Here is a 19,392-nt window from a genome sequence, read left to right as displayed (position 1 = left end):
CCTATAAACTCTTGTTTGCGATTCCCAGATTACCGAATTTACTCAAGACTTGCACGTAAACATGAATAACATTTATCAAACAGATGGAGGCACGTAGCCAGGGGGGAGGCCCATGGGGCCCGCCCCCCTTCCCCCGAAATCTTCCATTTTGCTGGAACCTCTTCTCCCCCCTCCCCCTCATACAGCATTTTGTCATGAGTAGCCCCCCCCCCCCTCCCCCCCCCCCCCCCCCCCCGAAACAAAATCCTGGCTAAATGCCTGAACAGATATCCTATTCCTGGATTTTTCCAAGGCCTTTGATCAAGTGCCACATAATCGTCTTTTCTCGGAGCTTTCGGTGCTTCGCCTCGACACAGCCCTAATCTCTGATTCATCATTTGCCCACTTTCCGAGCACAGTTCGCGATAGATAATAATCATAAATCACCCCTTGCAGACATAACTTCAGGTGTTCCCCAGGGCGCAGGACTTTCCCCACTTTTATTTTTTACATGCATAAATGAGATTCCGCTACATATATCAATTAAAAATCACTGTTCGTCGACGACAGCGTCATTTACGACCCGGCCTCAAATATCTTTGATCACCTTACGCTGCAAAATGACCTACCAGGAATGGGCGCTTAGTGTGATAAATGGTAATTATGCTTCTTAACCTTGAGAAGCAAACTTATATTATTCACACGAAAAATAAGTCTTATTTTTTATCGACACTCTCTAAGCGGCGTTGTAATCGGCACTGTATCATTATACTTAGAGTACCTTGGTGTTCATCGGGTTCTCTCACTGTCATGAATTCAGTACATCAATAATGTTACAGCACAAGCATCATGCGCCCTTTGAGACTTAAAACACCATCTGCAATCGGCACCCTCTCACCTAGGAAAACTGGTCTATATAACATTTGTCCGCCCAAAACTAGAATATGCATCGTTCATAGTAAACTTGAGGAAGAAAACGAGAAAGGACGGAGTCCTTTCTCGTTTTCTTCCTCAAGTTTACTATCCATACCAACCCGCTCGTTCTGTCCCTGCATCGTTCATGTGGCATCCTTCACAAGCCTACCTCGCCTATAACCTTGAAGCAATCCAAAACCACGCCGCTCGATTTATTACGTCAACATATTCCTATGACGTCAGTGTAACACAACTTAAACATACTCTCAAACTTTTATTACTATCCGACCACAGACAAACTTCTCGAATGTGTCTCATACATCGATTTTACCACAAAAACACGAGCTCATATGACACCCCTCTTTTACCTCAAAATAGGATATCATCCCGCCTCAATCACAGTCACTACAACAAACGTACAACAGAAAAAAACAAAACAAACCTCAATCCTTTAACAACTATTTCGTTCCACAGGCTATAACCACCTGGAACTCCGTCCCTAAGGAAATAGTAATTATGGAAGACCCATCAATTTTTCGTCAGTCACCTTACGCCTTGGTAACCACCACCGTCGTTGCAGATTGACATTGCATGCAGTTTTTATTACTAATGTTTCTATTTGAGCTTTATATTCTTTTTTAAAGTGTTGCATTATATTTACTTACACCCCCCCCCCCCCCCTTATAAAACGCCCAATAGGGCCCTTAAGGGGAAATAAATAAAACGAAATGCGGCCGCGTATGAAAGAAACAAAATTTCGCACTCGGCCCGCTGGGTTTCTGAAAATAATTTATCGCGCCAGTTCATTGTCTGACTTAAATGTATGTGAAACTTAATTTTTATGTTAGTTATATTTAAAAAAAAAAAAGAAACGTCTCAATTTAAAGAAAAACTTTGAATCTTAGGATTTTTGAGGTGAAATAGTCAAGTGTGTAGTCTGGTCTGGACCTTCAAAGTCCTTGAGTGAAAACACCTCAGCGACACGAAAGGTACCAAAACGTTTAAGTGACCACTCAGGCGAATCGGAGGCAATGAAATTAAGCATGACAAAGCGAATGAAGAGGAATCAAAGTGAATTAAGAGGAATTAAAGTGAATTAAGAGTAATAAAGAAAAGTAAGAGCAATCAACGGGAATTTAAAAGGACTATAAAGCGAATTAAGTTGAATCAAAGTGAATTAAGAGGAATTAAATTGAATTAAGGGAAATTATAAAGAAGTAAGAGTAATCAAAGCTAATTAAGAAGGGCAACATAGCTAGTTAAGAGGAAGTGAATAAAGAGGAACTAAAGTGAATTAAGAGGTATTCAAGCGAATTAAGTGGATGACTAAGCGAATTAAGGTGATGACTCATCAGATTGTTGAGAAGGATGACTCAGCACACCGAGAAGGATGCCCCGCTCATTTAGAAGGATGACTCAGCACACTAAGAGTTGTGTCTGCCTTTAATGCATCGGCGCTTGGGCTTCGCCTTCAAATCGTCTTGTTGATAACATAAGAAGCCCTGTGCATTTTGCCCGCCCAGCATCTGCTTACATGCTCGGTGCGATAAGAGAGAGAGAGCGCCGATAATCGGGGCGTGGGGCGGATGACACAGCAGATTTGGACCGGCTCGTGACAATGTGCTTGAACTTTTTTTGAAATTCATTCATTTTTCCTCATTCCTCATTTGCCTCATTTTTACCAAATGTTGAATGAGCTTAAATATCATAAATATTGGCGTGTCATTTCAAGCATATGTATAATAATTACGTAAAAGATATGGCAACGGCCGGTATATTTTTATATTACAACTGAGGTAGAAATATGTCTTCTTTTCAAACGGACTGCGTAATATGACGAAACCATATGTGGAAAATAAATGTTGTTGCATATTAAGGAACACATAAAAGGCCTTTCATATCAGCAGTTTGAAAAAGATGGAAACATAATATTTTAATGACGTTAAGTTTTGTATTTCTAGCTTCTCTTCACAAGTTTAGTGATGTTTCTTCTATATAGACAATGCATAAATGAACCATAATTTAAGTTTTAGAACTAAAGTTAGATACAAGCTTTCATGTTATATGTTTCTTATGCCTTATTTAATTGCACATCGAAATTTCTGGCTCGATTCCAAATCGGCCCATTATTGTCATAGTTGAAAAGTTTAAGAATAATAAAAAAAAAAACTCAAGGAATTTGAACATTTCGATACAAAGTTGTAAACGAGTAATAAAAGTTACAATTGTTGCGAAAAAAGTAATCTAAACGTTGCGAGACTCCGAAATGTGTCATTCGTGAAATCTGCGAAAATCACAAGACCTACCTACCGCCCTTTCGAAGCCCAAAACTCATGAGCAAAATGAACCGTAACTCTAATTTTCAGTTTTATTGTAGTCACAGATTTTTTACCAACATATATTTTTTCACAATGTTTTGGGACCCACAATTTTTTCGTGCATGATTTCAGATAAAATCAGCGATATATATATATATATATATATATATATATATATATATATATATATATATATATATATATATATATATATATATATATATATATAAAACTGAGAAGAAAAAAACCCTTAGTGAAAAACAGCAACAACGGACGATTTAATCTTCGACGTTTCGGCCGGAGTCCGGCCTTCGTCAGGAAGCTTCCTGACGAAGGCCGGACTCCGGCCGAAACGTCGAAGATTAAATCGTCCGTTGTTGCTGTTTTTCACTAAGGGTTTTTTTCTTCTCAGTTTTATACCCCCGCCTTCGGCCTCCCGCCGCCATGCCCGTTGTTTATATATATATATATATAGAGAGAGAGAGAGAGATACGTACGTCAAAAGGGGTTGGGACGGGCCGGGTAGATATAGATAGTGGAGAAGAAAATGATTCACGAAAATGCATAATAAAATAATATAAGTCAAACGGAAGAGGAAATTTATTAACAGACACACCACGAACCGAGGCCCTGTTAACACATTTAATATCCTGTGCTGTTTATACACCTGCTAATTGTATTGCAGCGATTAAGCTCAATGAATTTTCACTCCCAGTAATATATTTTTATGCCAAATGTGTTATTAAATGCGTCGAAGTTGAAAACATAAAAGTCGACTACAGCAGAACTTAATTCATCAAGTGGAAAAAAGAAACAGTAATTCTTTTTCGAGTTATTTTTTCCTGTCAACGCTTACTTTTATCAACGTGGTCCTACACATATGTTTAACATTATGTTATTTTTTGACCGTTGCGAGTTGCAGGCTTTTTCCATTGTGTGGCTCTCTTCACTGAAACAAAAATCCAAAGCAACCCTTCCGCATTGACACAGCGATCTGAAAATAATTACAATATTTTATATTGAAACTCTCGGCGAGCAATTGTTTTAGAATAGTTTGCCACCAAGGGGAGAGGCACAACGGAGCATGCGCGTCGGTTCTCCTGCAAGAACGACGGTCGCTTCCCGCAATGCTCGGATAGAAAATGGTGTACCATTGCGATTTACACGATTACCAGCTACCTCCGCGCTTCTCCGTGCCCCGTTGTTCGGCAGGGCCATGAGTTGCAGAATGAATTTTATTTTACTACAGTTTGAAATGCGGAACATTTTGAAGATTTCGGAATTTCTCGCGGGACGCGGGACACGATCCCTAAATGCGGGACAGTCCCGCGAGTCGCGGGACGGGTGGTCACCCTATCTCTTACCGTCTCTCCGAAGGCCGTCCCGCTTCGTGGCCAGGGGCAGCGAGTCCACCCCGTACGAGCTTCTGATCGACCAGGAACAGGAGCGTCCACACAGGTACCCTTCCGCATGCGTCTTGACCGTTCAACAAGACAAGGCCTGCGCATGACGTCATCGTTAGTGGAGACACGCCGAAGCTCAACGAGAGTCGCAATGCGACAGACCCACGCGTCTTGGCGTCGCCGCGTGCTGGCGTCGCGCTCCGACGTTGCGACACGCGGCGATGCTGACACGAGCTGGGCGGCGCTGCGCGGTGGACCACTAGTGATGACGTATGCGTGGAAAAAGGCCTCGTTTTTTAGGTGGGGTCTGGGTCTGTGCTCCCGTCTGCTAAGTTGACGCGCTACTTTGTTTAGCGAGGATAAGATGGACGAGGGAAATAACTTGTTTATTTGTCAAGAGGAGAAGCTTGGTTTTGCGATTTGCAGATTTAAGGAGAACACAAGCGGACGGACAGAGGGGAGGCGCGTCTGTACGTACGTTGGTTTTCTCCCGAAATGTGTGAATTGTTTATTTGAGACCACGTTTTATTCTTCTATATATATATATATATATATATATATATTACACGTTTTAGCGATGAATTAATTGCGACGAATGCACAATGTCGGGCCCGTCAGAGCCATAGAGACTTGTAGGTCTCTATAATTATATCTTGGGTGTCGAAAACCGCACCTTGCGGATACAGCAATATAAAAAGTGATATGAATATGAAACACTTTCAAAATCACTCCGATGCAAAAGCTTCAGACATTGCCATTAACTGATTCAGAAGCGATATCCGGGAAATTTCCGACGAGAAAATGGGGCTTGTTCCCGGTAGTCGACGCCATTACTCTGCGTGCATTCGTGTGCTTCGTCGGCAGCAATTTCTTATTTGAAATTTCCGGAAATCGCTTATGACTTTTTCATTTGGGTAACGGTGAGCTCTGAAAACTTCACATCTGGGCCGGACGGCTATATCATACTGAACTTCTTTTACACCCCTTATTTACACCCCTAAGGTTCCAGGACGAGCACACTTCTGGGGTGAAAATTAGCATCCCTGTGCAAGAGCGCCTTATAAGGGCGTGACGCAGTGTAGAATGCACGGTACGAAGCACCCCAAACTAAAGGTGCTGACGCTAATCTTAAAGGGTAACAGGGTGATTCATTTGAATCGGAATATACTTTTGTAAAACAAAACATTTATTAGTTACACATATGATCTCATTACGAACGAGTAACTTTGCCAGAGCTACACACTCTGTGGGCACTAAAAATGTACGAATTATTTAATATTTGTTTATTAACGTTTTTGAGTCCTGGTTTGAGGGCAGGAGATATTGCGAAATTGAACAATCAACGTCTTTGACTAGCCATTCTTAGAAATCCTGAAACAAGTACATAGTTACACACAAAAAATGAAAGAAAAGCATCTCACCAAAGGCAGTGGCGCTCCGAAAGTCTATTGTACCCCGGAACCCGTTTTGCATGCAAGAATCTTTTTCGCAATCATTTTTTCGAAAGCTGCATGCTCATTTCAGGATTTAGAAACAAAAAAAAAAAAAAAAAAAAAGAAAAGGGGGGGGGGGGGGAGCTGGTGTAGGTGGTGGCCTTTATTTTCGTAATACGGTATGTGCTGGTGCCATAAAACCAGTAATTAAAAAGCTAATTATTTGATTTTAGTTAAGAAGTCCACTTTTATTTGCCATCTTGTTTGTACGAAGTGTCCGCCTGGCCAAGCAACTCAGTTGTAATAAGGTAATTTTCATAGATGACTTAACCTTTCTTTTTTTAGAAATCGGTTTCGGTGAAGATATCATTACCTTGTATCTAAGCTCCCGTCAAGCTGATTTCAGGATACCAGACATGGCCACCAAAAAACTAGAGTACGCAGAGCAGATACTTGAGGAACTAAGGAGAGACGAAAAAGTATGGCGCCAACATGGAAGCTTATTACAGAAACCGGACTCATTGCTTGATATCTGTACGATGAATCGGCACACATGCTGCACGAAACAGCTGAGCATCAGATGCGCTGTCACATAACAAAGGCGAAACTTTTAAGACTCGACTGTATGACGGTGTGGGCTTTAGGACGCCAGCGAATGACCTGAATGACGCTTTTGTTTTGTTCCCGCCAAATGTGCTTTGGCATGAGCGTTAGTTGTCGTTACTTGTAAAAGAAAGTCTCGAGGGACAGGGTACTTGAATCAACGCTGCCTCGAACATAAGGATTACGTTAGTGAAAACACGCGTTCGACGAAAGTACAGGCGGCGGCGAAGGGGCGTCGCCGCCTGCTAGCGTCGCGCACGTTGTGAGATGCTGCGCTCGCGGCGACGCAAGACGGGGAACACTGCAGTGATAAGGCGTCGTCTTTGAGAAAACGCGCAAGTGAGCGCAGTGAAAGAACTCGGGATGAACGCGCACTTTTCCTTCGGAGCGGTCGCCGATTTGGTCGCCGAGGAGCCCACTGCTCAAGGCCGGTATGTACAGAATTCAAGTACCAGCCGATGCTCCTTCAGATCCCCAACTACTTTGGCTGGCGCAGTCGATCACGACGCGGAGCAACTCGAGCAATCTGAAAAACACTGCCTCCGGGGTGGCGTCTGCGCATAAAGGCTGCACTCCATGGGGCCAATATGCCGCGAAAAATAGACGAAGTTTGCCAGGCGGCTTTTGCTCTGCGCGTGGCATCAGCACTGTGGCTGCTACGTTGCGCACGAAGCGAGCGCGCCGTCGAGCAAAGTTCGTCAATTATTCGTCGCATAATTCGCTCCATGGAGTTCAGCCTTAAGAGGGCATTGGTGGAAAGCAGACGAATGAGACCGACATGAATTCCGGTGGAGTGCTCGAGCCGAATGCAGCGTTGCATCATGGTCTAAAAAAACAAAAATATATATATACCTATATATATTTTTTTTGTGTTTCGAGTTTTTGTCCGTCTCACGCGTCGCGGATGGATTCCCCGAGGGTACTGCAGTGGTCGACTAGGGCTTAAAGGGATACTGAACCGAAATTTCGAGCTCACAAAACAAGCCTGGACGTATAGGCGGGACGCTCCAGAACCCCAAAAACATCACTCATACAGCGACATCTCTAACGGATCGCAGTATTTTTTTAGAAAAGAAGGGCGCAATCGAACACGGCAGGCTAGGCCGACGAGACAAGTTACGTCACGATTCTCATTCCCTCTCCTCCGCGCTACGCCCCGTCGAGTTGGTGAACCGATGCGAGGAGGAGAGAATCGAGGCCGCTTCCCCTCATTCTCAAATTTGCCAGGAGAACAACGACGTCAGAGTTCTCGCTTGATGGCGCCCTTCTTTTCCAAAAGTACGGCCATCCGCTTGAGTTATTGATGTATGTGGGATGTTTTGACGTTCGTAGCTTCCCGTTCAACGCTTCTGCGGCAGTATTTTGCGAAATCCGAATTTTGGTTCAGTATCCCTTTAACGTGCGGTGAGTACGTCGGTACCTGGGGGTCGAAGTCAGCCATTCCTCACAGGGAAGAAAGGGATGGGGGGGGGGAAGGGTGGGCGGGCTGCAGGATTAGTAGGTGCTAGCAAGGAGTTGCAATTGGTAGGAGGGGGCATGACGCCGTGGCCCGTAGCTTTTCCGAGACATTTTTTTTCTTAGGGCTCTCCTCGTCCCCGTCCTCCTCCCCAAATCCTTCTCTCCTATAAAGACTTCCCATCATGCCTTGAGCGGATGGGGGTTGTGTGTACGGAGAAAATTGCACTTTTGTGGGTTCAACGGTAATACCCGTAGGATATGAACGCCTATGGAGAGGCCTCCACAACCGGACCATCGGAGAACAACTGTGCGCCTGCTTCCTTCTTTCATTATGTATCATCGCCACTATAAAGTCAAATAATTATTTTCTTTACAAATGGTTACCACCGATCAAGAGATAGTGTTTAACGTGGAATATTGACAAGCTAGTAGAGCGATTGTGTCGACGATCGTCTGACAAATGTGTGTACATTGACAGAAATTCGGGAGTATATACAGCCATTTCGTTCTAATCACCCACTTGGCTAGCAAAAATATATTGACCTAACGTGGTCAACTCAATACTTACGAGTTTCCCCGGTGATTGTTCCTGCTGACGGCCACTCAAAATAGGTTTCCAAACGGGTTCCTTTGTCAACAGTACCTCTTTTTATTGCTGCATTGCAACAATGCACGTGGGTTGTTGTAGCATTCCGGGCTAACGCCATTGCTGCTGGGCTCTCCAGAGTCCATGTTGGTGGTCCCGGCGACGACAGGGAAACCCGAACTGCTCCGAGAGATCGGCCGCACCTAGGACGAAGCTGGGGAAAGACGGCCGACTTGCTCGCTCGGTGAACAATGACGCTGAGTGCTAGCCTTCCATCCACTGGCTTTCTTAAAATCATTGCACATGTCTTGTTTTAAACATGAAATGCTTTTAAACGCTACCCCAGTCCCAAAATTTTGTCCGTCAGTGCTTCTTCCGCTAAATTGAGCGGGAAAGTGGCGTCACGTAATGTCAAGTGTGCACATTGGGGAAATTGACGGCACGTGACCTATACTTTAACTTAGTTTATCCGCTGAATTTAGCGGGAAACTTCACGTCTTGTGACCCAGACAGAAATCCAGTTTTCCCGCTACATTTAGCGGGGGAAATTGAGGTCACGTGACCTATACAATCATTCAGTAGCCCCGCTAAATTTAGCGGGAAAATATACGTAACGTTGCACACCAATTTTCACAAATATCCTTGAATGCATTTTATGCATTATAGGACTTTAAAGGTAAAGGTCGCTTGCCAATTTTTTTTTTGTTTATCGTCGAGTATTAAAAATTCCACATTTCACGGGATATTATAATATGTATCGTGGCAAACGTTGAACCACATGAATTTGACTTGGAAGGATACACTACCTGGCACGCTCCTGTCGAAAACATCAGGTTTGAAGCGCACGAAATATCATTTCGATGGGATTCAGTCCACGAGCGGGCCCTCGCCGTGGCCAAGGGCAGAATTTCATCCGTTTGCGCAGCTCGATGGCCCTCGGAAAGCTGAGAGCACCGTTAATTCATGTTACTGCGACGTTCACGTAATCCACGAGGTTCATGCCGGCGAAACAAAACCCTCACGGAAGGATGACAGAAGCGACTTCTGCAGCCGCTCATTCTGCAAAGGACCATCCCAGTCTTGGCGGCGCGCGACGCCACACACACACACTTTCGTTTCTCAAACTGCTCAGCAGCTCGGATCGTCTGCTCGTCGTGGTCCGTCGTCCGCCCACCGCCTTCGCTTCGCTGTCGTAAAACCTACCGGACGCAAGCGAGCGCAATGGGGCAACGCTACCGAGCAGATCCCACAAGCAACCACCCAACTCTCACCTGACAGGATCATATGGTTCTTACGCTAACTTTTATAGCGCAGCTTTTAGGCGCCCGTTTCCGGCTTGAGCGGCGTCGCCGTCGCCGTCGGCGTAACCGCGCGTTGCATTATGGGACGTTTCCTATAATGACGTCACGAAGGTCACTCGTGAACGTCATGACTTTCACAGTGACCTTCACGAGGCCTTCACGAGTAAGATCAGGAGGGTCACTAGGGTCACGAGAAAGGCGGGAGAGAGGGGGAGGAGGAAAGGAGGAAGGAAAGAGGATGAGGTAGGGGAGGAGGAGGATGGAGGAAGAGGGAAGAGGGAGGAGAGGAAGGGAGGAGGAGAAGGTACGGAGTAGTTTGAGGGGCATACCCTCCTCCTCGTACCTTCCACTCCTCCTCCTTAAGAGCTGCGCTGTAATTCGGCATTACAAAAAAATTGTAAACGTCTTCAATTATTATTTTTTTACTAGGCTTTAGAAAAGCTGGAACGTGCCCCCTTCCAGTATTTTTAAACTCCTCGTGTTTGAAGGATGGGGCTATCTTTCACATTTGGTGTGGATGGAGAGTCATTAGAGAAGTAAAGTCGCAGGCCTTTTGTTCTGGGCGGTATCGTCTCAATCGGCCACGCGGCTGTGCAGCTAATGCATAAATATTACCTATCAGATTTTTAGGGCGTTTAATATCGTACTAATTTATATTTCTAGAAGAAAAATGAGGTGAGGATTACTTTCGACTGACGACAACCTGCCCCCTATGGCCCCCATGCAGAAGGAGCATGTTCCGCAAGACCGGCGTCCGTGTGGGCCTCGTGCTGGTGCTTCTGGCGATGGTCGTGTTCTGCGCCCTCTCGCCCCTGCTCTTCTCGAGACGTACGCTGCCCGAGGAGGGGCTCGTGCTGGAGGCTTCGGAGTCCGTCCTGGGCAACTTCAGCAGCTGGGCGGTGGCCACGGATGCGTCGCTGTGCGCCCCAGTCGCCAGGTGGGGCTCTGACCGTCCGGGACAACTTAGGAGACAAGGCCTGCTCATGACGCCATCGTTAGTGGATCCCCGCCCCAAGACAGGCTAAAGTTCCACGAAAGTAGCGTCTGTCTCGGCCTTGTTGCGCGTCGCGCTCGTTGAGAGACGGATGCGCTAGGCTAGTGGCGATGCTAACGCAAGCTAAGTGGCGCTGCGTCGATAGCGATGGCGTTCAGGGGGGCCTTGTCTTCTACCTGGTATGGGGAGAGCAAGTCGTCTGCTTCTTGCACGGGGGTTGCGGTGACGTCAGAATGACGCCGAGTTCTGATTGGCTTTGATTGGAAGGATCGGGGGTAGACGTGAATGCTAGGCACCTTGAGGTACCCACTATTTTTTTTTTTTTTAATGAGCCAATAAGAGCCTGGCGTCCTGGCATCAATCGCAACCCGTGTGCAAAAAGCAGACAAACTTGCGCTCCGCATCGCTGGGATCCCCTAAAAACCCTCCACGCGGAAAACTAGCCACATCCTTTGAATAGCGCCGTTTGCTATTCTGGGGCAATCATAACTACGGGCGAGCGCGTGATAGCAAGGAAAAAATAAAATGAAGGAGACTGAGTGGGTAGAAGAGAGGGCGGATAGAAAACACCCATATATCTTCAGAGCGCAGTGGAAGCTACGAGTCGATGACCCTAGTCAAGGAACGTCATGAATAAAACGTCACGGGTCTCAGGATCTTTCTTTGGGTGTGCTCTTTGTCGCTGATCCAGTCAGATCGAAAACGCGCACCGTGACAATGCGTATGCAGTCTGTGTGTATGCGTTTCCGTGTCGTTTAGTCTTCGACTGCGCTCTGACTTATGATGAAACGGCATTTAGAAATGCCGCCTACTATACTTCGTTTCAGCTTAAGTCCAGACGCTGCCGACGCTACGAGTTGATGGGCCAATTAGACTGCATCAAACGTGCACTTTCACGTTGTTCGTCAGGTTGCTGTATGTCTTTTACCATCGCTGAAACAACCATTGACAGAAAAGATCGAGTGAGTTGAGCTTTAGACGCTGCTTGACTGGTTTCATTACCGCGTCCGCTACGCTTGAACTTAAATGGAAGCTTAAGCGGTTTTGTATTTGAGGAAACACACTTAAATCGTCTTCTTTTGACCTCCGTGAATCTCGAATATTGATTTTTTTTTTTTTAAATTTGGTATGTGGAGGCTGGAAAAAAAATATTTTGAAAGTACCATTGAAGGCCCTACTTCCCGGAGCGTGACGTCACAAGTGGAGTTTTCGGAATCTCCACTCTCGAGCCTCTTTAGCTGTGTGCGCGCACCGTCGCTATATATAAAAAATATATAAATTAGTTTTTTTTTTATTTGGGTGAAGAAGGAAGAGCAGCGGAGCTGTAGCTTCTGTTCTCGGTGGTGGCTTTCTAGGCAAGCGATCTGCTCTTGTTTCTCAAGGGAATCTGAAGCGCTCAATGCAGTAGAACTTTAGGCGATAGCGCCTCGTGGCGGTCGCGGAACCAATCGCGCTGCTTCGCACATCACCGCTCGTTCCGTTCCCGCTCTTCTTTCTCCGAAGAAATGTTGCCGCCATCTATGAGCGACGGCAGCAAGCAGACAACCGGCAAACACAACTCTCTGGACAGCCAGCGCCATCTATGAGCGACAGCGGCAACCAGAGTGTTGTGTCAACCACGGGTGTCGACATTTGTTTGGTACCGGACACGATCCTGGGGAAACTAGCGCTTAACAGCTCCGCTGCAGAAAAGGCCGAAAAAGACGTCACGGTCGGTGCCAGTGCGGGAGAATATACCTGGCAAACTTGCGATTGCACGCGCAGCCCACACGAGCGACACGCGCTTGACGGCCCAAATATCCTCTTATGATGTCACGAATGGTCGGAGGTTTTCCAGGTTTTCTCTCGTTTAGTTACATCTACGGGGAAAACGTACATGATATTCCGATTCACGGGATCAAACTACGCGAGAATCAACCTTTATCTTATTTTTTGAAAGAAGTGTTTCAGCTTCCCTTTAAGCTGGGACGATCATAATAAAAACAACTGCAAGAAAAGAAGAAAAAAAAACACACACACTTGGAGGACGTTTAAGTTTCGGCGTTAAGCGTGGAACGCGATGGCGTCATCGAGCTCTGTTCGCATCGCCTTCTCCTTCGCTTCTCGTGCTCTTCCCGCCAGTGAGCAGGGGCTCGAAACTCGTCAAATACAAAGTTCGGGCCGAAGTTCACGGTGTACACCGACTGGACCGTCCCGACGATGACCTCGCACTTTTTTCGCCGGCGTCCAATCGGCAAGCTCCGCGAACTTTCGGCTCCAACTTGGTGTTCGGCGAGTTTAGGGCCCCAGGATGTGCGGCGGATGCACGGCCTGGTCAGTGTCAGGCTCGTAACCGGAAGTTCGTGGGTTCGAATCCCTCCTAAAATTCTTCAAATGTTTTGGGAAAGCGAATTATTTACTTTATAAAGGGATATTTTTCGAGACACGCGGCAACCTTCAAATCGCATTGCATGTCGGGTTTTTACCGTGACGTCTCGTTTCACCTGAGCGTATTTGTTTGAAATTCCCGCGCGAGTTCGCGTTGCTGTGACGTCATGACCCTATCGATTAATCGGGATTGTCACGACGCCACCGACGACGGCTTTTTTGCGACAAAAGCCGCTATCGGGTTAAAAAAAAAACACCCAAAAAACAAGGGTGATAAATTGAGAAAACAAGGTAATAGGAGCGCGCGCGAAGTCAGTGCCCGTCTCTGATAGGAAGGATAGTGTGTGGACGCCAAGAAAAACAAATATTTGAAGATGTTCCTGGAGGAAAGCTGAGTTCGTGTTACTTTCAGTATACACTGACGTGCGGCGCCGACGACATGTCGCTGCGGTGGCGCTGCTATTGGCGAGGAGCATTGGCAGACCTCACGCGAAGCTCGTCTTTGAGCACGCGCAGTATCCACACCCAGCAAATGCGGACTTGCTTGATAACAGCATGGTCGTGTATAAAGGGACCTTATTGCACTCTAGAAGTTCAGAAAGGTACATACGTGCCTGGCGGCGATGCACTGGTCTACTAACAGCGACATGGACCCGTCTCCGCTGGTAGGCCAGCCGGAACACTAAAGTACTGCGACGTAACACCGAACTTGGCGTACAAATTTGGATCGCCCAGAGTTTTATATTCATGAAAACAAGCGTGTGGATTACGGTGAACGCTGCTTTCATTCTAGGAAGGTGCAGGCGAGAGGGGGCACGATCGCGGACGTTGCCGTGGCTACGCTGCTCTGCATGGGCGTGGTGTTGCCCCACTCCATGGGCATGGGAGGCGGGTTCCTGGCCACCGTGTACACCAGGTACAGCGCTCTCGCCTCTCCTCTCGAGCAGATTTGTATGTAACGCGCTACAAGTACCCAGTTAATTTTTTCGGCAACGACGTAACGTGGCCTCTTAATGAAAGAAATTTTAATGTATATTTCTGACTCGTTGACGAAGTAACATTAACGGTATTTAGTTAATCCTAGAGGAGAACGTGTACAGCCCAGATGCCCAGCCGAGTTCTCTTCCCAGCTAGGGTCTGTAATTTGCATGACGAGAAAGGTATGACATAAAAAAGTTCGAGGTCACCTAAGCATTTGTTATGAGTTGTGAATGCGAAAGCACGAATGTCGTTCTTCCGCTCCCTTAGTTCGTCTGCGGCGTATTGGCGTGGAAGGTGTGAGGTTTAAAAGCGCAAACAGACAGGGACGATAGGAAATAACACAAACGACAGGAGTAGCGGCTTGTCCCAGTCGTTTGTGTTATTTCCTATCATCCCTGTCTGTTTGCGTTTTTAAACCTTATACCGACCATGGACCAACTACCATGGACCATGGACCAACGCACAGACTTGTACACGTTACTGAAAAATAGTAAGGAATTACATTTACAATTACTCGAGGCTAAATTGTAATTTATTACAATTACAATTACCCTCCCATTAAAGTAACTGACCGTTACCCCAAAAAGTAATCCGTTAATTTCGTGGCGTTACTTTTAACATTATTGTCCTCAACTAAGAAACAAAGGGAAGGGCTCTTATTCAAGCTCTTATTGTTGCCACCTGTTCCATTTAATGGCCTTGAGTATTTTGAGCGACAGCTGGCTCCCGAATGTCTCGTCAGACATTTTGCATTATCTCTTAAAGGCCGACGACCAGACTCGAGATTCTGCAAGGCAGAAGACCCTCCTCTCCACGCCTTCGGGCGAGGGAAGCGAAGGATGGAAAGAAGGGACCAAGAGGGGCGGGCGTGGGTGGAAAGGGTAGGAGGGAGAGGAGGAAGCGGGCGAAAAGTGGAAAGCGCGAACTGGTCGTCGGTCTTTAATCAATAAGTCGACTGCTACGCTGAACACCGTTTGAGCTGATGCACTGGATGGAAGTGCCATATTGTTCCTCACGAATGCTTCATGCCCTGCATTGAGCTTTTTCAGCGAAGCAAGGGAAGTACTATTTACCTCGAATGTAGAGCAAAGCTTCGTCGTTGCAGCCGTTGCCTGCTATTCGAGAGATTTAGTAGACCCTTCCGGTACCTCCGATACCCGCGATAACGGTACTCGATAACGATATGATGCATACGCAAAGACGGCGGCGAAGTATCGAATATCGTTATCGGAGTCATCGGACCGATCTACTAAAATTCTCCATTCTCTAAATCGCGAAGCTGAAGAAGCCATCAGTAGCAAAACCTAGTTGTAACAGTAAGGTGATAATTAAATAATAAATAAGGTTTGGCTCGATATTCTTCTTCCTTTGGTTCTGAACAGTTCGAGCCTCACTTGAGACGTTGGTGAATAAAAAAAAGTTTCCACTATATAAATGTAAGTAATAAAAGAAAAAGAAGGACTCTCATAACAACAATTAATTAGAACGTCGGTTAAAACAGGGAAATGTAAACGCACGTTCGCCGTGTGTACCTTTCTTTGTGCCGTTCAAAAACGCACGGAGAACGAACCGACTGCAGTTTAGTCCGGTGCTCTCCAGATAGACGTCCACTGATGCCACGGGCAGCAAAGTGTAGAGTACTAAGTAAGCCGCGCTATGGAGAGAGTGGAACTCACGAATTCCACTCTCTCCTCAAGCCCAGAATATCAAGTCTACGTCAGCCACCATTACGTTTTATTTGTAAAAATATCTGCTTGAGACAAGATGCACCCTGCTGGGGCAAAACAGGAAGAAGAAAGGAAGACTATTATCATTTTCTAAATGCTCGCAAAAAGCTGACTCACGAAAAGGGTAGGGTAGACGGAGTGTTGTCTCCTGTTGTGACATTACGTGCACTTACCGCCTCGAGCTTCTCATAGAGGCGCACAATCACCTCTCCCCGTCTTCGATCGCAAAGAAAAACACAGGGACTAAAAAAAAAAAGCGGAAATAACTTGCCCTCCCCCCCCCCCCCCTTTTTTTTTTTTTCGTGAATCGTTTATTTGGATTTTTCGACATTGATGTTAGGGTCTAAAAAAATGATAAATTCAGGGGCTTGGTGTTGCAAAAAAAGGCTTTGCGGAACTGAAGAGTGCCAAGCCTCACTTTGCGCTGGTCGATTCGCGTGACAGTGTCACTGCGCTCGACTTTACAAAAATGAAAAAAAAAAAAGAGAAAAACATTTATTTCGAGTGTGGGGGGGGGGGGGGGGGGGGGGTTCTGACAAAAAATGTAACGGATTACAAGGAATCCGTTACGCCAAAAGTGTAAGGGAATTACTTTAAAAGGGCTCTAGAAAATAGGTAATTATTCCGTTACAAAATTACTGATAAATGTAAGGGATTACAAGTAATTTCGTTACTTGTAACGGATTACGTACAAGTCTGCCAACGCATGTGTTTTCGGAGGAACTACGCCGCATTTACTGGCGGCCACAGCTGCGTGCGCGACTGCTTAGCGCGAGCTAATAATGAGCTGCCACAGCTCATTTGCAACGTGCATGCGACACCATCAAGATTGCCGAATTTAGCAATGTGAGCTCGTTCTGAGCTCGACTACTGAAGCAGGTGATGGAGCAGACGATGTAGCAGACGACGGTACTCATCCGGGCTACCTAGGGGGCGCTGAGGGGATCTACTACTGATGACGTTTAGAGGAAGAAACGCGCAGGCCTTGTGTTCTAGGAGGTATTGGCTGTGTGGCCAGGTCCGCACCTCGTACCGGCGGCCAGGCCGCTGCGTGCGCTGCGTCGCCATGGAGAGGGCCTCTCTGATTACTTTTTTTTTTTTTTAACTACGCCGCGCAAGAGCCAATGGGAGCCTCGTCCCTTGATGACGCGCGCCAGCCAGTGGGAGCCTATCCATCAGATTGCGGCTTCACTACGGACAGGGGAGTTTAGGTGCCGTTAGGCGCGGCTTCAAAGCTCCGAATGAGCGCGTTAAAAAGCGAAGAACTATTAGCGACGGCCTGTATTGGAAGCGGTATACTGCATCATAAAAATGATGCATTGGGAAATCAAATAACGCTTTGCTTTCAAGCTGACGTAACGCGTTCCTCTTGAATCCCAGTAACGTGCGAACTTACTTTTTGGATGAGTAACGAGTGTCGGTATTAAGTTACTCCATTTAAATACGTGTTTACGCCTGCTCTCGGGTTATCATGCATAGTGTGTGACAGAAAGGTTTCCATGCTCCAGTGAAACTGCGCTACCCTAAGAGCATGCTACAGATCACTCTCATTGGGTGAGCTGATTGGAGGTAGGTCAATGACCATACTGCATATTACAAAAGTCTGCAGTGCGGGCACGGGCGCAGGAGCCTAGGTCAGCCGAATATTTTTAATTTTACAAGTATTCGCGCAAAAAAAAAAAAAAAAACTTTGAAAGTTACAGACTTGCTCCCGTGCTTTTGTCGCTATTGTCGATGTTTGTGAGATATAGTACATTGTGAGATAAAGCACACTGTTTTCTGGGCATAGCGGTGTATCATTCGCTTGAGGACGACTTGTACGTGTTGCTGGCTCAAACGACGTGATTAACAATGATTCCGCGCTTTAAAGTCAGGCTCTTTTTGCTTTGCAGGAAAACAAGAAAGGCACAGACCTTGATTGCTAGGGAGAAAGCGCCCGCGGCCGCCACGAAGGATATGTTTGTTTCCAACCCCAAGCTGGCTCAGACAGGTGACAAATTTGCCGCACACTATATGAGGACAGCCTGCAACTGCTCCTAGTAGTTATGACGTTCGGAAATGGTGGGCCAAAGGACGGCTGTGCTTCACAGCTCTTCAGCAGATGCACATACTAGACCTCGTCCGTGCGCGTGCTTACGCGCAGATCATTGGGAGATTCAGTGACCGGGTTCGTCAGAAGACGAAGCAGGGCAAATGGCGAGTGACGAAAGACAATTCCAGAAAAACATTACGTCTCTGAAGTGACACTGTGCGCAACGATAGAACGTGAACCTGCGTGCTCAGTGTTGTTTCGCGGACCTACTTTTAGTTGAAGGATTTATTGCTGGTTCGTACTCTTCCAAACTCCGTCCATAGCAACGTACAGTCTCTGACAGCCTAAACAAGTAGTGCGCGGTTTGTTCCGTTTGTAATTCGTTCCTCGATGTTCTCATCTGCTAAGGCAGTTTCTGATTGGTTGCTGAGGGATCATAAGAGTCTTGGGACTCGCCATGGTTAAAAAAGAATGATTCGTTGAAGTTCATATTCGTATGCTTTTTTTATTTCTTCCTCATTGTATCTACATATCTTTACTTTACTCGATCATCCGGTCGTCGGAGAAAAAGATCCATTGTGGATTTTTAGGAGGTGCGTTATCATGACCCTTAAGAAACGCGAAGGTCACTTTTCTGTTTCGACTTTCTCTTTTGCTTCGTCTATATTTCGCTGCCTCTATTTGGTCTCGTTACGGGGTCCGTGTTAGCATTTCCCCAAAGGGAGACTTGTGTGGCGTTTTACAAGAGTCGTGCTAACGCATTCTCTAAGAATCAACCAATGGATCTTCCTGTAATTTGCTTCACCCCTTTTTTCGTACTCTGCCTGTCAGAGTACGTCGACGCCCTTGGATGCGGTTATCCGTGTCACTCGTGGAAGGAACCACATTCATACCAATCGGGGAAGGAACCGCATCTATATCACTTGTGGAGGAAACCGCATACATCGTTTTAACTACACACACATCAGAGCCCACGCACCGCTATTACGGAAACCCAGAGCGAAGAACATCCGGCGACGGCAGAGCGGCAACTGAGCACGCCCGCATTCCAATGCGCCGCGGCGCCTTCTCCTCTCTGGATCCGTGCCAGCTGCGCGACGCTCCTTTGATAAAAAGGAAAACGGTTGTTTTCACGAAAACCCGGCGGTGTCTGTCAGTTTGTCAGCGCCGGGGAGGGAGGGAGAGTTTGGCGCCTGCTGACGTCATCGCTTCGGACCAATGGGAGCGTCGCACGCGTCACCCTCTCCCCCTCATTTTCCATTTCTCCCCGTCGCTCACAAACGACAGACACCGCA

General features: G+C 46.4%; 1 protein-coding gene across 1 annotated transcript in view; it reads left to right on the top strand.

The window, feature by feature from the left end:
- The window catches only part of LOC120844926 (scoloptoxin SSD14), a 63,609-nt gene that overhangs the window by 19,371 nt on the left and 24,846 nt on the right, over positions 1-19,392 (top strand). The window contains exons 2-5 of the mRNA XM_040216946.3: positions 4,590-4,670; positions 10,724-10,933; positions 14,151-14,273; positions 17,958-18,055. Coding sequence (XP_040072880.1) covers positions 4,590-4,670; positions 10,724-10,933; positions 14,151-14,273; positions 17,958-18,055 — 512 coding nt within the window. The remainder of the gene's footprint in view (positions 1-4,589; positions 4,671-10,723; positions 10,934-14,150; positions 14,274-17,957; positions 18,056-19,392) is intronic.

This window comes from Ixodes scapularis, unplaced genomic scaffold (assembly GCF_016920785.2).
Source record: "Ixodes scapularis isolate PalLabHiFi unplaced genomic scaffold, ASM1692078v2 PGA_scaffold1__304_contigs__length_218370807, whole genome shotgun sequence".
Taxonomy (NCBI): domain Eukaryota; kingdom Metazoa; phylum Arthropoda; class Arachnida; order Ixodida; family Ixodidae; genus Ixodes; species Ixodes scapularis.
The sequence above is the reverse complement of the archived record's forward strand: the minus strand, read 5'-3'. Positions and strand labels throughout refer to the sequence as shown.